This window comes from Canis lupus, chromosome X (assembly GCF_003254725.2).
Source record: "Canis lupus dingo isolate Sandy chromosome X, ASM325472v2, whole genome shotgun sequence".
NCBI classification, from domain to species: Eukaryota; Metazoa; Chordata; class Mammalia; order Carnivora; family Canidae; genus Canis; species Canis lupus.
The window spans coordinates 34,660,088-34,674,647 of record NC_064281.1 but is presented as its reverse complement, the minus strand read 5'-3'; the positions used below and the strand labels follow the sequence as shown (position 1 = coordinate 34,674,647).

At 55.1% G+C, this 14,560-nt stretch overlaps 1 protein-coding gene across 12 annotated transcripts in view; it reads left to right on the top strand.

The window, feature by feature from the left end:
* Window positions 1-14,560, top strand: part of BCOR (BCL6 corepressor) — a 114,281-nt gene that overhangs the window by 76,633 nt on the left and 23,088 nt on the right. For all 12 annotated transcript variants that reach the window (XM_035711850.2, XM_035711853.2, XM_035711848.2 and 9 more), the window contains exon 2: window positions 13,204-13,329. In XM_035711850.2, coding sequence (XP_035567743.1) covers window positions 13,244-13,329 — 86 coding nt within the window. In that variant the 5' untranslated portion in view covers window positions 13,204-13,243. The remainder of the gene's footprint in view (window positions 1-13,203; window positions 13,330-14,560) is intronic.

Genomic DNA, 14,560 nt, shown 5'->3' with positions numbered 1-14,560 from the left:
CGATGCTTTTCCGGGATGTTTCTGTAGAAGGCCCCCTTTCCCAGCACAACTCATCTGTGCCTGTCCCCAGTCTAGGGTCTTGGAAATGGGGGGGTCCCTCGCATGGTTATTTTTTAGAGTCACGTCTCCCTGAGCCAGCCATCCCCCCTCAGCACCCACGGGCTCAGCTCCCTGTGATTAGACTAGCGGGGAAGTCCGCTAGAAGATCCTGACAGCATAAAATATAATTTGTGATCTAAAAGACAGTTTCCAGTATAATCTCATTATGCACCACAGACTCCCGGTGTTATTTTGTGGAAGGCGGACAATGATCAATTTACATTGACCCGGGGCTGGGCGAGCTTTTAGATGGTAATTGCCATATTGATTTGCATGCAAAAAGGAGACCTGCTAAAATTAAAGACCGGAAGCTAAATTAAACTAAATTTATTGTCTAGGTGCAAACCAGAGGAACTACTGGGGGAGGGGGTGAGTCAGGTCGGGGTGCCAGGGGCAGAGCAGGTGAAAGTCCCAGAGAGCTTACCGAGGTCACAGATTTGGGAGCGATCTTTGCCCTTGTGATTTCATAATGTGAGGAGGGGGACTTGTTTAGGGTATGGGGACCCAGCGGGTGAAAGTTATAAACAGGTACTATTGCATTGAAGGCACTGGAGTCTTTTAATGCTAATAGTAACTGAGGAGGGGAGGAGAGGTTTATAGGGTTATAGGGGTCTTCCTGCACCATTTCCGGCAAGCCCCTGTTTCTATTGTTCTACCCGAGCTCTCGCAGCCTTGCCAGGGACACCCAAAAGTCTTGCAACTAAAGAGTTTCAAAAAGGAAAAAAGGGGGGGGGGGCGCAGCCCCGCCTGCTCCATTCCCCCTCCCCCCGGTGTAAGTTCTTTCGGAGCGCGCGAGTGTGGGGCGCACTGCACGCGCGCCGCGGGCAGGCCGGGACCGTTGGAGGCTGCGGGAGTTCCTTCCCGGACGCGGCAGCCCCACGCTCGGCCGGACGCCGATCGCTTTGGGAAGCCGCCCGCTCCGAGTGGCTCCAGGTGGCTCAAGGTGTGTGTGGGGAGGGGGGGAGGGGGGGAGGGTGTCTGCCGGGGCCTCTGTCTCGCGGTACCGGGGCGGGGGTCGCCTCCCCGGAGGTTTGGAAGGGCCTGCACCGAGCTAGGGGTGGGGGGAGGGCGGAGGCTGGAAGCCCTGCCCGATCGCCAACGCCGGAAAGTTTAAGAGAGCGAGCGAGCGAGCGAGCGAGCGCCACTGGCGGGGAGCCAGGGGCGGGCGGCCGGGCGGCGGGGGCGTGTTCGGCTGGCTAGCGGGGTGAGGACCCGGCGCCGCCATCGCCTCGATCCCTCCCGCGCCCGAGGCCCCTGCCCGCCCAGTCGCTCCTGGAGCCATTTCGTGCGTCCGGAGCCTCGGCCTCTTGGAGGAGCCACCGGTCCGGGGCCGGAAAGCCCGCCGGGGCAGCTGACTGTCCGGTCCCCCTGCCGAGCGGGAGATGGCCCTGTGGAGCCTGGGTCGTCCGGTGTGCCGAGTTCCCGGAGCATCCGAAAGCCTGGGGCAGATCTGGAAACTGGGGTTGGGGCCGACTGGCGATATTAGGCCCCGACACCCCCCCCCCATACACACACACACCCCTTCCTTCTGGAATGAGAAGTTGGGGATATGGGAGATAACTCAGTCCTTGGCTTATCGCGGGCGTTGGCCTTTTATGGGGACCCCCAGTCCAGGAGGGCCTGACGTCTTACAAGCCACTTACCTCTTAGTTTCTACCCGCACCCTACTTTGGTCCCTGGAGGTTTTTCCTTAAAACCCTAGGAAAGGTAGGTGGAGGCACTCTTTCCAAAAGGGCTTTTGCTCTATCTAGATAATTTGATTTATTGCTTTCTGTGGCAAAACTAGGGTGGCAGGCCCAGACCTAGCACCGGGAGTCAGCACTTTCTGTGGAGACCCGACAGTAGCGACCCACCTACCCCTGCCTATTCTACGTTTCTGGAGGAGGGGAAAGTGAGGCTTTGTTGGAGCCCTGACCTCACACTGGGGTATTCCTGTGTAGGAAGTCACAGGAAATTGGGAAAGACTTCAAGTGAACCAAGAGATTACTGGATGTAGGAGAAATTGGGCTTCGGTTTCCTTGTGAACTAAGGTACATAGGTGTCAAACGCTCTTATCCTGCCCTCGAGTACTAGAGCTAAGGGAAGCTTTCTGAAATTCTTGAGGATTTTTCAGATGGCACGATTTGACCAATAATTGGCTCCTCTCCGGAACTCCAGGACTGAGTTTGACCGTGGCTCATTTTTACTAGCTGTGTGACCTTGGGGGCAAGTTATTTATGGCCTCTGAGCCTTGGTAAGTTTCTTCATTTGTAAGACTGGTAATAATTATCCACCTTTAGGATCAAAGGAGACTACTTGGCACATAGTAGGCCCCGAGAATTAGGGACTGCGTTGAATGACTGGTCATGTTCCTATAGGTTGCTCCATCATTCCCGGCTGCCCCCTAGAGCCCCTGAGACCTGTCTAGGCTAGTGTCAGGGACTGTCGCAAGTTAAATTCGCCTCCGTTGATATCCTTCTGGTCTGCCTTCATGGGTTCCTCTTTTCTTTTGTTGCAGTTCTTTGCATTCTGCGCTTTAAAGGGTTCCATATGAAAGGGCTTGGATGCGCCCCCCCCCCCCAAAGCGGGATCATTATATGGTTAGGAATTGATTCCAGAACCGGGTATCTTGGTGCTTTTTGGCAAGCCTTCTCGTCCTCCTTTCTTGGGGGAGAGAAGAGCCAGGGGCTGGAGGGGAGAGACCTGGTTGGAAGAGGTGAGGGGCTGGCCTGCTGCAGAGGCCAGAGGTGCTGTGGTTTGTTTGATAGGGATTAAGTCCGGATGTTACGAGGTCTCAGTGTGGTTTTCAATAAAGTCTGCCAGGGATCGCTTCTTTTTTTATATCGATATGTATTTTAAAAAATTACCAGCATGAGAAGAAAACCAGACCTGTATGGATCCAGGCCGGTAGTAAGCTACTGTGATCAGGTTTCCTACTCGACTCCCAGAGGGGAAGTCAGCGTTTGATTGAAGCTACACTTGGTTCTTGACTCTCAGGGGATGCCTGCTCTGAAACAGGAGCCCTCCCCTTCTCTCCTCCTCTCCCCCCTCCTCCTCCCTCTTTTTCCCTTCTTCCCCTAAAAGCCTTTGTGCTGAAAGAGCTTCAGTAGGCACGAATCCTTGGTCCCTCTCTAAAGAATGCCTTCCAGCCTTTGCTGACATTGTTTTGTGAACAGTGGGTTTTACCAGGCCAGCAGTTTTCCCCGCATCTTAGCTCACTACTATTTTAGAGGTAGAGTGTGGCCAGGATGCGCCTCACTGCCATGATTTCCACACTGCGGAGCCGGGGCCTTGCCTGTAATCTGAAGACACCTTAACCTTTGCCCTGGATGCCCCCAGAGGGGGTGAAGGTGGGGAGAGCAAGGACAGGGGGTCGTTGTTGAGGGTCTGTTTGTTTTCTCCCGAAACAGAGGCAGAAGGTGGAGAGGGGGCGAGTCAGAGCCAGGACGGTCCAGCTTTGGGTCTGATTTAAAACTTGGTCTAATTGGAGAAGCTCTTAGGCACTCAACAGTTCTGTACAAATGCAAACTTGAAATAGCTCTAGGCCTACGTCATTTAGGACAGAATAAATGAAGTACAGAAATGTCCAAACTATGCAAATCCTGGAGTTGTCTGCCCTCCCATAAACACATGACAAGTGCCAAGGCATTTCCAGTCAAAACAGCCGTGGAAACCAGCAGCCTCCATCCTTTGTATTTATTATTTTATTAACAGCATTTTACACAGCAGTTAACAAGCACAACCCTGCCTGCTTTGCGCCGAGGCTCTCGGCAGACCAGGGGGAAAGACTGGATGGATGGCAGTGGGGAGGAGTGGTCTCTACCAGAGACGGCCCGCTGGAGGAATCTCTGCAGATGGGTAAGGAAAAAGTAGCATTTGGGGCTTCTTTCCACTGGCCAGAAAGAGGAGACAGCGAAAGTGAGGATTTGGAGGAAGAGATCCCCTCTCCCTTCCCAAGAGGAAAGTTGCACAGATGTGGTTATGTCTGGTCTCAGCCGGGATTCCAGAAGGTGACATGGTGTCATTTCAGGATCCTCTCTGCCCATCAGTTCTTGCCAAGTTTCAAAGAATAAGTATTTGTCTGCTATCATGAGTCTATATCCTGGTGGAAAGTTTATAACGAAAAGTAATGCCTTTCTTAAGTCATAAAATGAGCCTTGTATGATTATTTAATTAAAATCTATTTAAGGACCGATTAGGCGTGTAATTTGCACTAATAATGACGATTATGGAAATGTTCGACTTAACCAAAAATCATAAAGGAGACATTTTGATCAGTGGGGCGGCCAGTAAGTATTCAGGGAGTTGGACAATTTTCGAGGCACCAGAGGCACTGGGCCGCGGGCTTCGCAAAGGGCAGAGCCTTCTGGCCCCCTGTGACCCAGCACAGGGAGCGGCAGGCCTCCCTGTCCCCGACCCCAGGCCTGGCCCAGCCCACGCCTTGCTGAGCGTTGAAAGCGACCCTGGGAGTCTGAACAACCTTTCTTCCTAGCTGAGGAAGTGGGGGAGGGGTGCTTCCCCGAGCCACCAGGAGGGGCAAACTCTGGGAGAAGGCTGATAAACCACACAGAAATCCCTGCGACATGGCTGTGCTCTTTTCGCTTTTACAATCAGCGGCAACAAACTGCACGCTGCCTTGGCTAGCCTTGGCTGGAGCCTGGAGGGGTGGGGGAAGAAGGGGGGGTCCCCTTGTTCCGGAGAAACCTGCCAGCTGCTGGGCTTGGTGCGAAGGCAGCGGAGGCAGACACAATGCTGCTGTTGTTGGTTTGATCTCGAACTGTGGATTGTTAGTCTGGCTTTAACTATGTGGTAAGGGGGGAATGTGAAGGCTGTTTACAGCGAGTGCAAATAATGTGACAGCTGTTGGTGCACGAGCAGCGCTGCGCTTACACAAAGCGTGCACTATGCAGGCCCGCGGAGAGCTGCAGAGGTGGCCGCCGCTTTCTGGCCACAGCGTCCTGAGATGAGAGAAAAAGTCGGCAGCGCCGCGCACCGCCCCACGCACCCCTCCTCCCCCAACACACACCTTTCTGGCTCCTGGAATCAGGACGGAGGTGCAGGATGGGTGCGTTGTGTGTTGTGCTTTAGGGGGCTTGTTCTGCAGAGGTGGTGGGAGAAGGCCCACAGGGTCCCAAGTGTCACTGCTCAGAGAGGGGTCTGGCCAGGACCTGGGCCCTCTGGTGCTCATAGGCATGGTTTTAAGATTTGGGGAAATAACTTGCAGCTCTAAGCAAGCTTGTTGGAAACAATGTGTTATTAACCAAAGGCTTTCTGGAAGTTGCAGAGTCTCTGATGGCCCTCGGTCCCCCTCGGAAATGGCTCTGTTACTCAGACAAGTTAGAGTAGAGAGACTGGTGGGTACTGTGCACTCACCACCATTTCCCAGGCTGGAAACGCAAGTGTGTAGGTTCAAGACCCAAAGGGGGTTATATTGGAGTGGGGTAAAAGGGTGCAGTTTGGCTTTTGATTACCCACACCCCTTAACTTTTCCTCCTAAGCCTTCCTATTTCCATGAGCACATTCGACTTCAGCTGTAGGACGCAAAGGCGTGGTTCTGAGGTGTGCTTACAGCGCCACCCACTCTGTGACTTAATCAACTAGATGCCCACAGCCACAGGCCTTCTCTGAGTTCCTAGTCGCCAGCCAGACACTGGGGGGAGGCACCAGGGTGGGAAGGAGAGCAGTTGGTGGCAGTAGCCACCCCCTTGGCTGGTCCTGGAGATGCCCAGTTGACCTGAGCAGGTGGGTTCAGGGTGACCAGAGAGGTGGGCCCCGCCTCTGGGCTGTCCTGGGGCAAAATGGGTGTCAGAATCACTCCCCTCCCCTTCACCTCCCTTGGCCCCCCGGGGTTTGGAGGATCCTTTAGAGCTGATTTGATTCTGTATCTTGTCCTTCTCTGTGATTTTGGTCCCTTGGATGTACAGCCTTCAGGATCTCAGCAAATTGAGTTCATTGCCCCTGGCCCCCCCAGGCCTACCCTCTTTGAGTTTTAACGTGGACTTTTGTATCCACTTGGGTTCCCCAGTGGGGAGCTGGGAAGATGCTTCTGGAGTGATACATGAACTTCGGTGCCAGTTCTATAAATTGGTCTCTTTTTATGACGTGTGCCATTTTCTGTAGGAATGTTGCTTGCAAAACGAGTTTCGCCTTGGAGGAAAGGCGGAAAGATAAACAAGCCTGTAACGCCAAAACACTGGCAGTCTTTCCCTCCTTCCAGCTCTCTTAAAGCAGCCGGGCTGTATTTCCAGGATTAGACTCGTGCTTGTGAAGAGGGACTCTGGTTGGCTTTTTTTTTTTCCCCAAGCAAATGCAAATTAGAGAAAAATAATTTTCTTTCAACGATATGCAATGTATTAGTCACTTGTTATCGTGCTCCGAGGCAGGCCTCATTTGCGCGTCTGCCAGCTCGCTCACATCTGCTCGGCGCTGTTCGGGGCATTTTAACCTTGGCGGTGTCGTGTCTAGTCCCACGGATCAAGGAGGAGTAATTAAGCTCTGAGCAGCGACAAAAATTCCTGGGCCCCCATCTACACCATAGTTGTTCCACAGCTTTGTTTGGGGTGTTCCGAGTTCCAAGAGTGAGTAGCAGACATGGGGTTTCTTTTGTTCCTTGTCAAGAAAGTGGGAGCCCCTCTGCTCCTCTGACCCTCATTCCCCAGCCCTCCCAGAACTCCCAGGCAGTGCACAATCATTTAAGGAACCCCGGTGCAGATCACAGGAGCCCGTGTGCTATGCATCTTTTATGCATAAAAAGTTCCTTTGTGCTTCCTGTGTACTCACGATCGCTGTTGTTGATAGCCTTACCATGTAGCCTGTTCCTTTGGCGGGGGGCGGGGTGGGGGTGGCTCGTCAAGTGTGGTTTTATTCCTACAAAACCCTGGTGGAGATGGCAGTGCATTGACACCCCCTCTGGAGTTGTGATACGGCTCCTTTATTCTGGGTTTGCCCCCAGGTTGTATAGACTCCCAAGTGGCAACCCAGCCCTGTTGGGATTATCCCGAAGGGGGTGTGAGGCTGGGGGTGGGGGAGGGGAGAATAAGGGAGGAAGGATGATTCATTGCATTCAACCTAGGTTTCCTGTCCTGGGCTGCCTCCTGTTGAGGGACACCGGCTTCCAAATAGGCCCTCTCTTGCCCATGTGGTGGTGTGTGGCATAAACGTGAAAGAAAGTGAAAGGAACAAAACCCCAAGGCTGTGGCCTGCATCGGTGTCGGGGGAGAAGGGGAAGTGTCCCAATGTTGGTCCAACAGCTGACCCTGGGTGTGTGTGTGTGGGGGGGGGCGGTGGACCTCCAGTCTGCTCAGAAGGAGCCTAGGAGGAATGGCCAGGAGGAGGGTGTCTGCGACGCCCATTCCTCGGCTGGGTCCGGCAGAGGAGCCAGGGTTCTCCGTATGCCCACCCAAAGTTCCTTTTTGTCAGAGATTCAACGGCGGGGTTCAGTCAGGGGGAACCCCGGAGGAGCACGCGGGCCGCAGGGCCCGAGGGGTTAATTGGGGTCAGTGGACTGGGTGATTGCGGAGGTCCAGCCGCGTCCCGGAGAGAGCGGGAGTTCCTGGAACGCTGGGCGGGGGCGCGTCGCGAGGGTGTGGGCGTGTGCCGTGGGGCGGCCCCGCGTGGGGACCTCGGTGGAGGAGCCGCGAGGAGGGGCGGGCGAGCCCGGAGCAGCACGGGTGTGTGTGGTGGGAGAGAAAATCTCTTTGTTGCCGACCGATCGCGCTCGGGCTGAGGCGGGGGAGGGGGCGCCCTTCCCCCTGCTCGCCCTCACCGCCGCCGCCGAGGGCCAAGTTCACCCCCGACCTACCCGAGTGGCTCTGCTCTGACCCAGGCGCCCTGGGAGGAGGCAGGGAAGGTTCTGGTTGCTCGAAAGGTCAGGACCGCGCGAGTTTCCCATCCTCCATCCTCCTCGCTCCCTCTCCCATCCAGCTTGGTGTGTTACTAATGCAAAACTTGGGGCGTGGGTGGGGACGCCCCCGGAGGCGATGGCCGAGGCTTGGAGTGTGCCAAGAGACAGCGCCTGGGCAGCCTGGATCACTCCTCCCAAACCCCCACCCACCCCCTCCAACACCCTTGGAGGGCTGGCTGACCAGGCCAGCCACCAACCTCAGTCACACCCCTGGACGACCGGATGCGCGCTGTGGGGGGGGCCCAGTCTCGGTCGGCTTCACCCTGCTGCTCCACCAGCCCCCCCAAAAAGCAGCCCAGGAGGACCCGCCCCCAACAGTGCACATCCGGGAGAGCGTTTTCCTCTCATCATCTACCCCCACACAGCCCCCCTCCCCCCCATCCTAAAATAGGAACTTCTTCACCCCTCCCTTCCTTGACACCAGGAGAGAAGTGCTGCTGTGCGTGACTCAGTCTGCTCTGGAGCAGCCCCAGGAAGGGCTCCCGCGGGTTCGCTTTGGGCTTTGATGAAATCCACACAACTCTGCTGAAGGTCACCCCTCCCTGGCCTGGCCCCCTCTGTGTCCCTGCTTCAGCCTTCCCAACGCCACAAAGAAACTACGCGACCATTCTGGGGTTGTCACACGGTACGCTCTGTGGCATCAGATGCTGTTTAATGGGGTTAAACGTGGCCTGTACTAGGCATTGCCAGGCAAAACTCAAGTCCATAGTGCAGTTTAATCCTCTGGAAAATGCGGTGCCAAATATTTACAGATGAGGGGAGCAGGTTTGAAGAGGTTCGGCCACCTGCCCAGAGACACACTGCTGGTGAGGGTGGGAGCTGGGAGGCTGTGGTGGTAATCAGGTTCTTGCGTGCTCTCTGCAGAGAAGTGGCTGTGATGGGAGGGAGGCCCCTTCCCCGAAGAGGTCCCCAGCACACACTACACACACACTGGGCCAGCCTTCCCAATGCCAGCTCTGCCTTCTGAGCCGGAAGCTCGCCCCCCCGCCCCACACCTGCCCAGGCCTTCTTGACCATTGCCTGGATAACAGCCTGATGGGGGCAAGGGGTGGCAGTTGAGAGACCCAAGGAAGGGGCACCTCACCATTGGCGCTCGCGTGGTGCAGGGGAGCTGGGATGGTTTGATGGTGATGTTTTCCATTTTGTTGGTGAACTTGACAAGTGTGATGTGCAGGCTTGAATGGAGCACCTCCTCAAGGGCAGAGGCAGTACAGGTGGCCTGGTGCCAGGAGGAGCCCAGCGGAGAGTTCAGGAGGGGTGCCAAGAGTGGTCTGGTGCTGCCTCCCGTCCCCTTGCTCCTCCCAGCCTCTGAAGTCTGCAACCCGCTGTCTGTTGTCTGCCAGGGGAGATCGCCTGTAAAGAAAACCCAAACAGCCGTCTCCTTTTCCTCAGTGCATAACGATGTCCTCATGGCAGGAATGGGTGGTGGTGGTGGCAGCGGCGGGTGCTACTTCTGGACCCATGTGCTCCTTGTGTCCTGTCAGAGGCTTGGCAGTGCCCCTTCTCAGAGGTGACAGCTCCTAATTTTGGTCCCTCTGACCTCCTTCTGCCAGTCAGGCCCTTTCCTCGGTGTTCAAGCCAAGCCTAGTACTCTAAGCATAACCCTTGGCTCCCAGAGCAGATAACTGCCCATGTCTGTTGAGGGAGACGCAAGCTCTCTTGTGCTTTCAGTTACTGCCAGTTCAAGAGCTGGAGTCCACTCTGGGGGTGTGTGGGTGTGCATATGTGCACGTGTGTGTGTGCACTCGCGTGTGCGCATTTTGCCAGCCAGATCTCTCCCCAAAACTGGGTGTTCCAGCGGGCAACCACTACAATTCCTGGTCTGTTCTTTAGAAACCAGACACTCCTCAGTCTCCCTGCCTGACCCTTTCCTCTCAGCCACCTTCCCCTTCCCTCTCCATCCCCATCCTGCATCCTTGGCCCCTTTCTCTCCATTCACTGAAAAAGGGTTAAACCCCATCGCCAAGGTGCAGCTTAGCAGCTAACATGGAAACAGGTTGGTGCTTGTAAAGTGCTTTTCTTGAGTGACTTCACACATCTTGGCACTTCTAGCCTTGGGGGGGGGGGGAGTTGGTGCCCGCGGAGAAATAAAGGCAAACAAGCCTCTCAGAGCCGCAAAGTGCCTGCTCTGTTTGTCATCTAAATCACATTATTTGTCCTCTCCACCGTGGCCTTAGGGTCAGCGAAGTCAGTTTTGAAGCACTTTCTCTTAGAGTCAAAAAAAGACCCCAACTATTTCAACAGCCCCTTCTGGAAGTGGAGTGGGATGAGCATCGCTGTATCTCCGCCCCTTGGGCTCTTTGTGTTTCTTACCCAAATGCCGACCCCCTTAGTTCCACATCCCGTAGAGGGGTGGAGGGGAGGTCCCCAGGCTGGCCTCCTGGCGGGGTGGGCGGGGTGGACGCAGCATGGCCTCAACATGGCCTCAGCAGAGGATGTACCTGCTGGGGATCCGGGCTCCTCCGGAGCAGGCTGGCACCCTGGAGAAGGGGCTCCCTGCAGGCTGGGCCATTGCTCACCAGCCGTTCCCACTTAGCTCCATCTTTGCCCAGGAACCTGAAGAGTTAAAAGTCTTTAGCTTGTTGCAATGAAATTATGGCTGGCAGTGGCGCCGCTGTTTGTTCAACAGACCTCCACTTTTAAACAGTTCACAAAAAGTTCATGGGGCAGCTAAAGATTGTGTGTGTGTGTGTGTGTGTGTGTGTAGTCAGCAGGATCCAACAATGTACCTCTCCCTCCCTTGTTTCTTCTCGCACAGCCTCCTCCCTCTCCTCCACCCCCAATACTTCATCTGACCCTGTGCCTGCAAAGCCACTTCATGCTGCTGCCCGTGTCACCTAAGTGTGCGGCATTAATGTTGAAAAGCCCACAGGAAGAGCCCTGCAGTGGTGGTGGGGAGCTTGAGAGCACCCAGGGCTCCCAGGTGTCTTGCATCACATTCACCCTTGTGTCCAGGGAAGGGGGCCGCTGGCCCTTTGCAGGGGTGGGGGAGTAGGAAGGGGGCAAAGTGGGATGATGGATCCTGTTTCCTCAGTCAGGTGCTCAGAGGTCCTTGTCACCAGGCAGCTACCGAAGGAGGTGGGTCTGTGGCAGCTTGTGGAAGGCCAGGCCACTTCAGGGACCACAGAAGATTGAAGTCTCCTAGGTGCGCGCGCACACACACACACACACCCCTTTTCATTCCCTCATCCTTTTCCTAGGGGTGCTTGATCAACCCTTTGGTTCCTGGTGTAATTTCTGCGTTTCCTTGTGGCACGTAGTGAGGGGATGGCCTGTGCAGTCCCACTGCTGCCGCTGAGGACCAGGACACTTGCATCAAGCAATGTTGCTCCACTGTCCACATTGGGCCACCCAGAATGTCTTCTTTTGTTAGAAGGGGCGGCAGGGGTGAGGGAGGGGACAGTCCCTTGAATGTGCCTTGTGGTCTTCTGTGCACTAGTGGTGGCCTTCTCTCCCACCCCCAACTTGATTTGTATGTTTGGAGGAAGGAAGAGAAGCCCAGAGCCCCCACAGAACCTTCTTCAAGACCCCAGTTAGTCTTTTTGCGGCACTGGGGCTAGCCCATCGGAAAGAGAAAGAAAGAGGCGCTTCCTCCAGAAGGTGCTCCTTCAGAATCCCACCAGGCCTGCTGCAACTGCAGATTTTCTGCCTCTTCCTCCTCCTCGTCCTCGTCCTCGTCCTCCTCCTCCTCTTCCAGCTTCATTGTTGGGCTCTAACTCCGTGCCGTGTGTCTGTGTGTGTGGCTCTTGATTAACAGACGGTGTTCTATGTATAGGGGGCCAACAAGGATACTGGTGGACAAAAGGCCTAGTTAGCACAAAGAAAGGCTGAAGGATAGACCAGCCTAGCTTTTGGATTTGGGTCTCCCAGGTGCTCCCCCAACCGCCGCCCTCAGTCACTCTCAGAAAGAGTCCCCGGACCTGGTGCTTCCACCCCGACCGACCTGGCAGTCTGCTCCCTGTGCTCGAGTGTAAAAGCAAGCATTTGCATATTTTTCCCTGCTAACAAAGGAAATGTGTCGACTTAGGGAACATTTGGGCTTTCAGAAACTATGTGGGTGGGTGTGTGAGGGAGGAGAAAGGAAAGTTCCCCCGATGATCTGCACACCACTGACTTCACACTCCCATTTGGGTCCCCGCGTAAAGATGCCCTGGCCCAGCCCCGGCCCGGACAAGGGAGATGTGTTTGTGCGCGGGGAATTGCCGAGGGCCATCGGTCCCAGGCATTAAAGGCTCCCCTACTTATTAACCCAGCATTTAACAGCAGGATATGGGCTGAAGCGCAGTCAAAAGAAACGGCTCAACCTCCAAAGAGCAATTAAAATCCTGCACGAGGATAAATCACGCGCCGTGATAATCCTGTTAATAAAATGCAGCTTGTCCTGACCCTTCACTCATGCAGCAAACTAGAATGTGATGTGGGGGGGGGGGGCAGCGAAGGTAAGGAAAGCCGGGGAGAGGTGCTCTCCCCTCCTCTGCCTGGGCAGCCTCCCCCTCCCCGGACAAGGAAAATGCGTGGCTTTTGCCTGCTCCCAGCCTGCCAGTGGCTCCTAGCCCGGCAGCCTGGGCTGCTAAGACTTCTGCACTCACTAATGATTTCTTGTCCCCAGCGAGCAGGCGTCATGGAATTACTCAACCGCTTCCCTCTGTAGCTCTCCCAAGCCAAACCACCCAGGCAAAACCACCCGGGGTTCAGCGCCTAATCTAATCTAGGGCTGAGTGGGGTGATTCACCAGCCCACCGACTCTTTTTAACCCTCGATCTGTTAAGTAGCCCACACCACAACCCCGGAGACGCATCGTAGTTTGGGTTGCCACACCTGACCCTTGTACCTTCCACCACCCCTGGTCCTCTCAGACCCCAGAAGAACCTGCATATGGCTCCCTGGGATGCAGTGCCATAAACTGCCAAGCGTGTTCCCCAAAGGCTGGGAAAGGAGAAGGTGGGCGGGTGGGCAGGCAGAGGCAGCCGGGGGTGGCAGTGCGATGTGTGCAGTAGCGTGGATGGTGTGGTATATGGTTCTTTAACACCTCCCCGCCGGCAAGGAAGCTGCGGGCAGCCCTTGTACCCTTCGAGTCAGGTGTGTTCCTTCACTCCTGGACATCTGTAGAACATTGGGCACAGCCTGCCTTCTGTATGAATTACCTAGAAAGAGGGCCTCTCTGGTTCCCTGTTTGGCTCTTCTTTATTCAACCTCCTGGGATTTTTTTTTTTTTTAAACAGACTAGACGCTTGAAGAAAAGCTGCCATCCAAGAAGACGACATGCTTTCAGCAACCCCCCTGTATGGGAACGTTCACAGCTGGATGAACAGCGAGAGGGTCCGCATGTGTGGGATCAACGAAGACAGGTGAATGTGCTGTCTGGCTGAGGCCTGGGGAGAGGGGGTGGGTGCCCCCGGTCCCGCCCCACCCCCACCCCATGCTCTGGGCTCTCCGGGCTGAAGCCCCCCTCACCTTCTCACAGCCAGAGTAGGCCCAAACAGGGTGGGGGAGAATGATCTCCCGCCTAGCTGCCGGCCCTTGATTTACAGTTTTAACAGGCAACCCGGCTCAGCGAAGCATTGCCGCCCTTTAAAAGATTAGCCCCTAAAGCGGCCTTTCAGTGCACTTTCGTCCTTAATTTATTATTTCATATTTATGAAGGAGAATTAATCCCAGTCTATATGCTGCTTTAACTCTAAATGTCAGGAGTGTGGGCCCAGGTGGATCGGCATTCGATGTGCTTTTAAAACAAATAGTTTGCTCAGTAATAAATGGGGAGATGGCCACCCCTTCCTTCATTTAAGCCCCAGGTTTCTTGGTGTCCTCTGCTGCCTATTCTGGCAAGGGCCTCGGCTCCTGGTCTCAGTTGCCTGGCAGCTCTGGTAGGCTCCCTAATCAGTAATTTTGGAGTGTGGGGTAGAGGCAGCTAAGCAGTAGATGATTGAAGCCGCTCTTCGGGGTATCCGCTGCTGCTTGTCAGCGATTTTATCCTGGGGATTTGGAAGTTGGCACTGAGCGCTTTCTTTATCGATGCTGTCTGATAACAAGTCCCAGGGCAGCCGCAGCAGCCTGGCACAGATGTGCAGCTTTCTCTGGAGCCTGGAGCAGCTGACATTTGTATGATATTCGTGTGTATCCCCCGTCATTTTGATAAAGGCAGTCAAATATGGCTTCATTATCACCATGGCAACCACTTTTGTAGAACATGGTACCTAACTTTGTTTGGGGAAAAGTTTTGAAAGCCTGCCCTCGTGAGGAGCACGGAAGTGACTCATGCACCCAGCCCACAGACTCCAGCCTGTGTCTCCACCTCGGTCTTTGGCCTTCGTACTCCCCTGATGTCAGTCCTCACGTAAAGCAGCTCAGGAGGGTCTGCTAGGAGGGCAGAGCTCAGATTGGCCTCCTTGGCCTCTCTAGAGAAAACATGGTGCAGGATGTTCATTTCAGTGGCGTCCGGTTTTGGGAGACGTTTGTGATTTTCACGTCCCCCTCGCTCTGAGCCCTGCCTTTCCTTTGTTTTCTTCCAACCCAGCTGAAGCACAATGTGGGAACAACTCTCAACAGGGGCCCGCTGGGGAGGAGTTGTTCCGGTAAGGG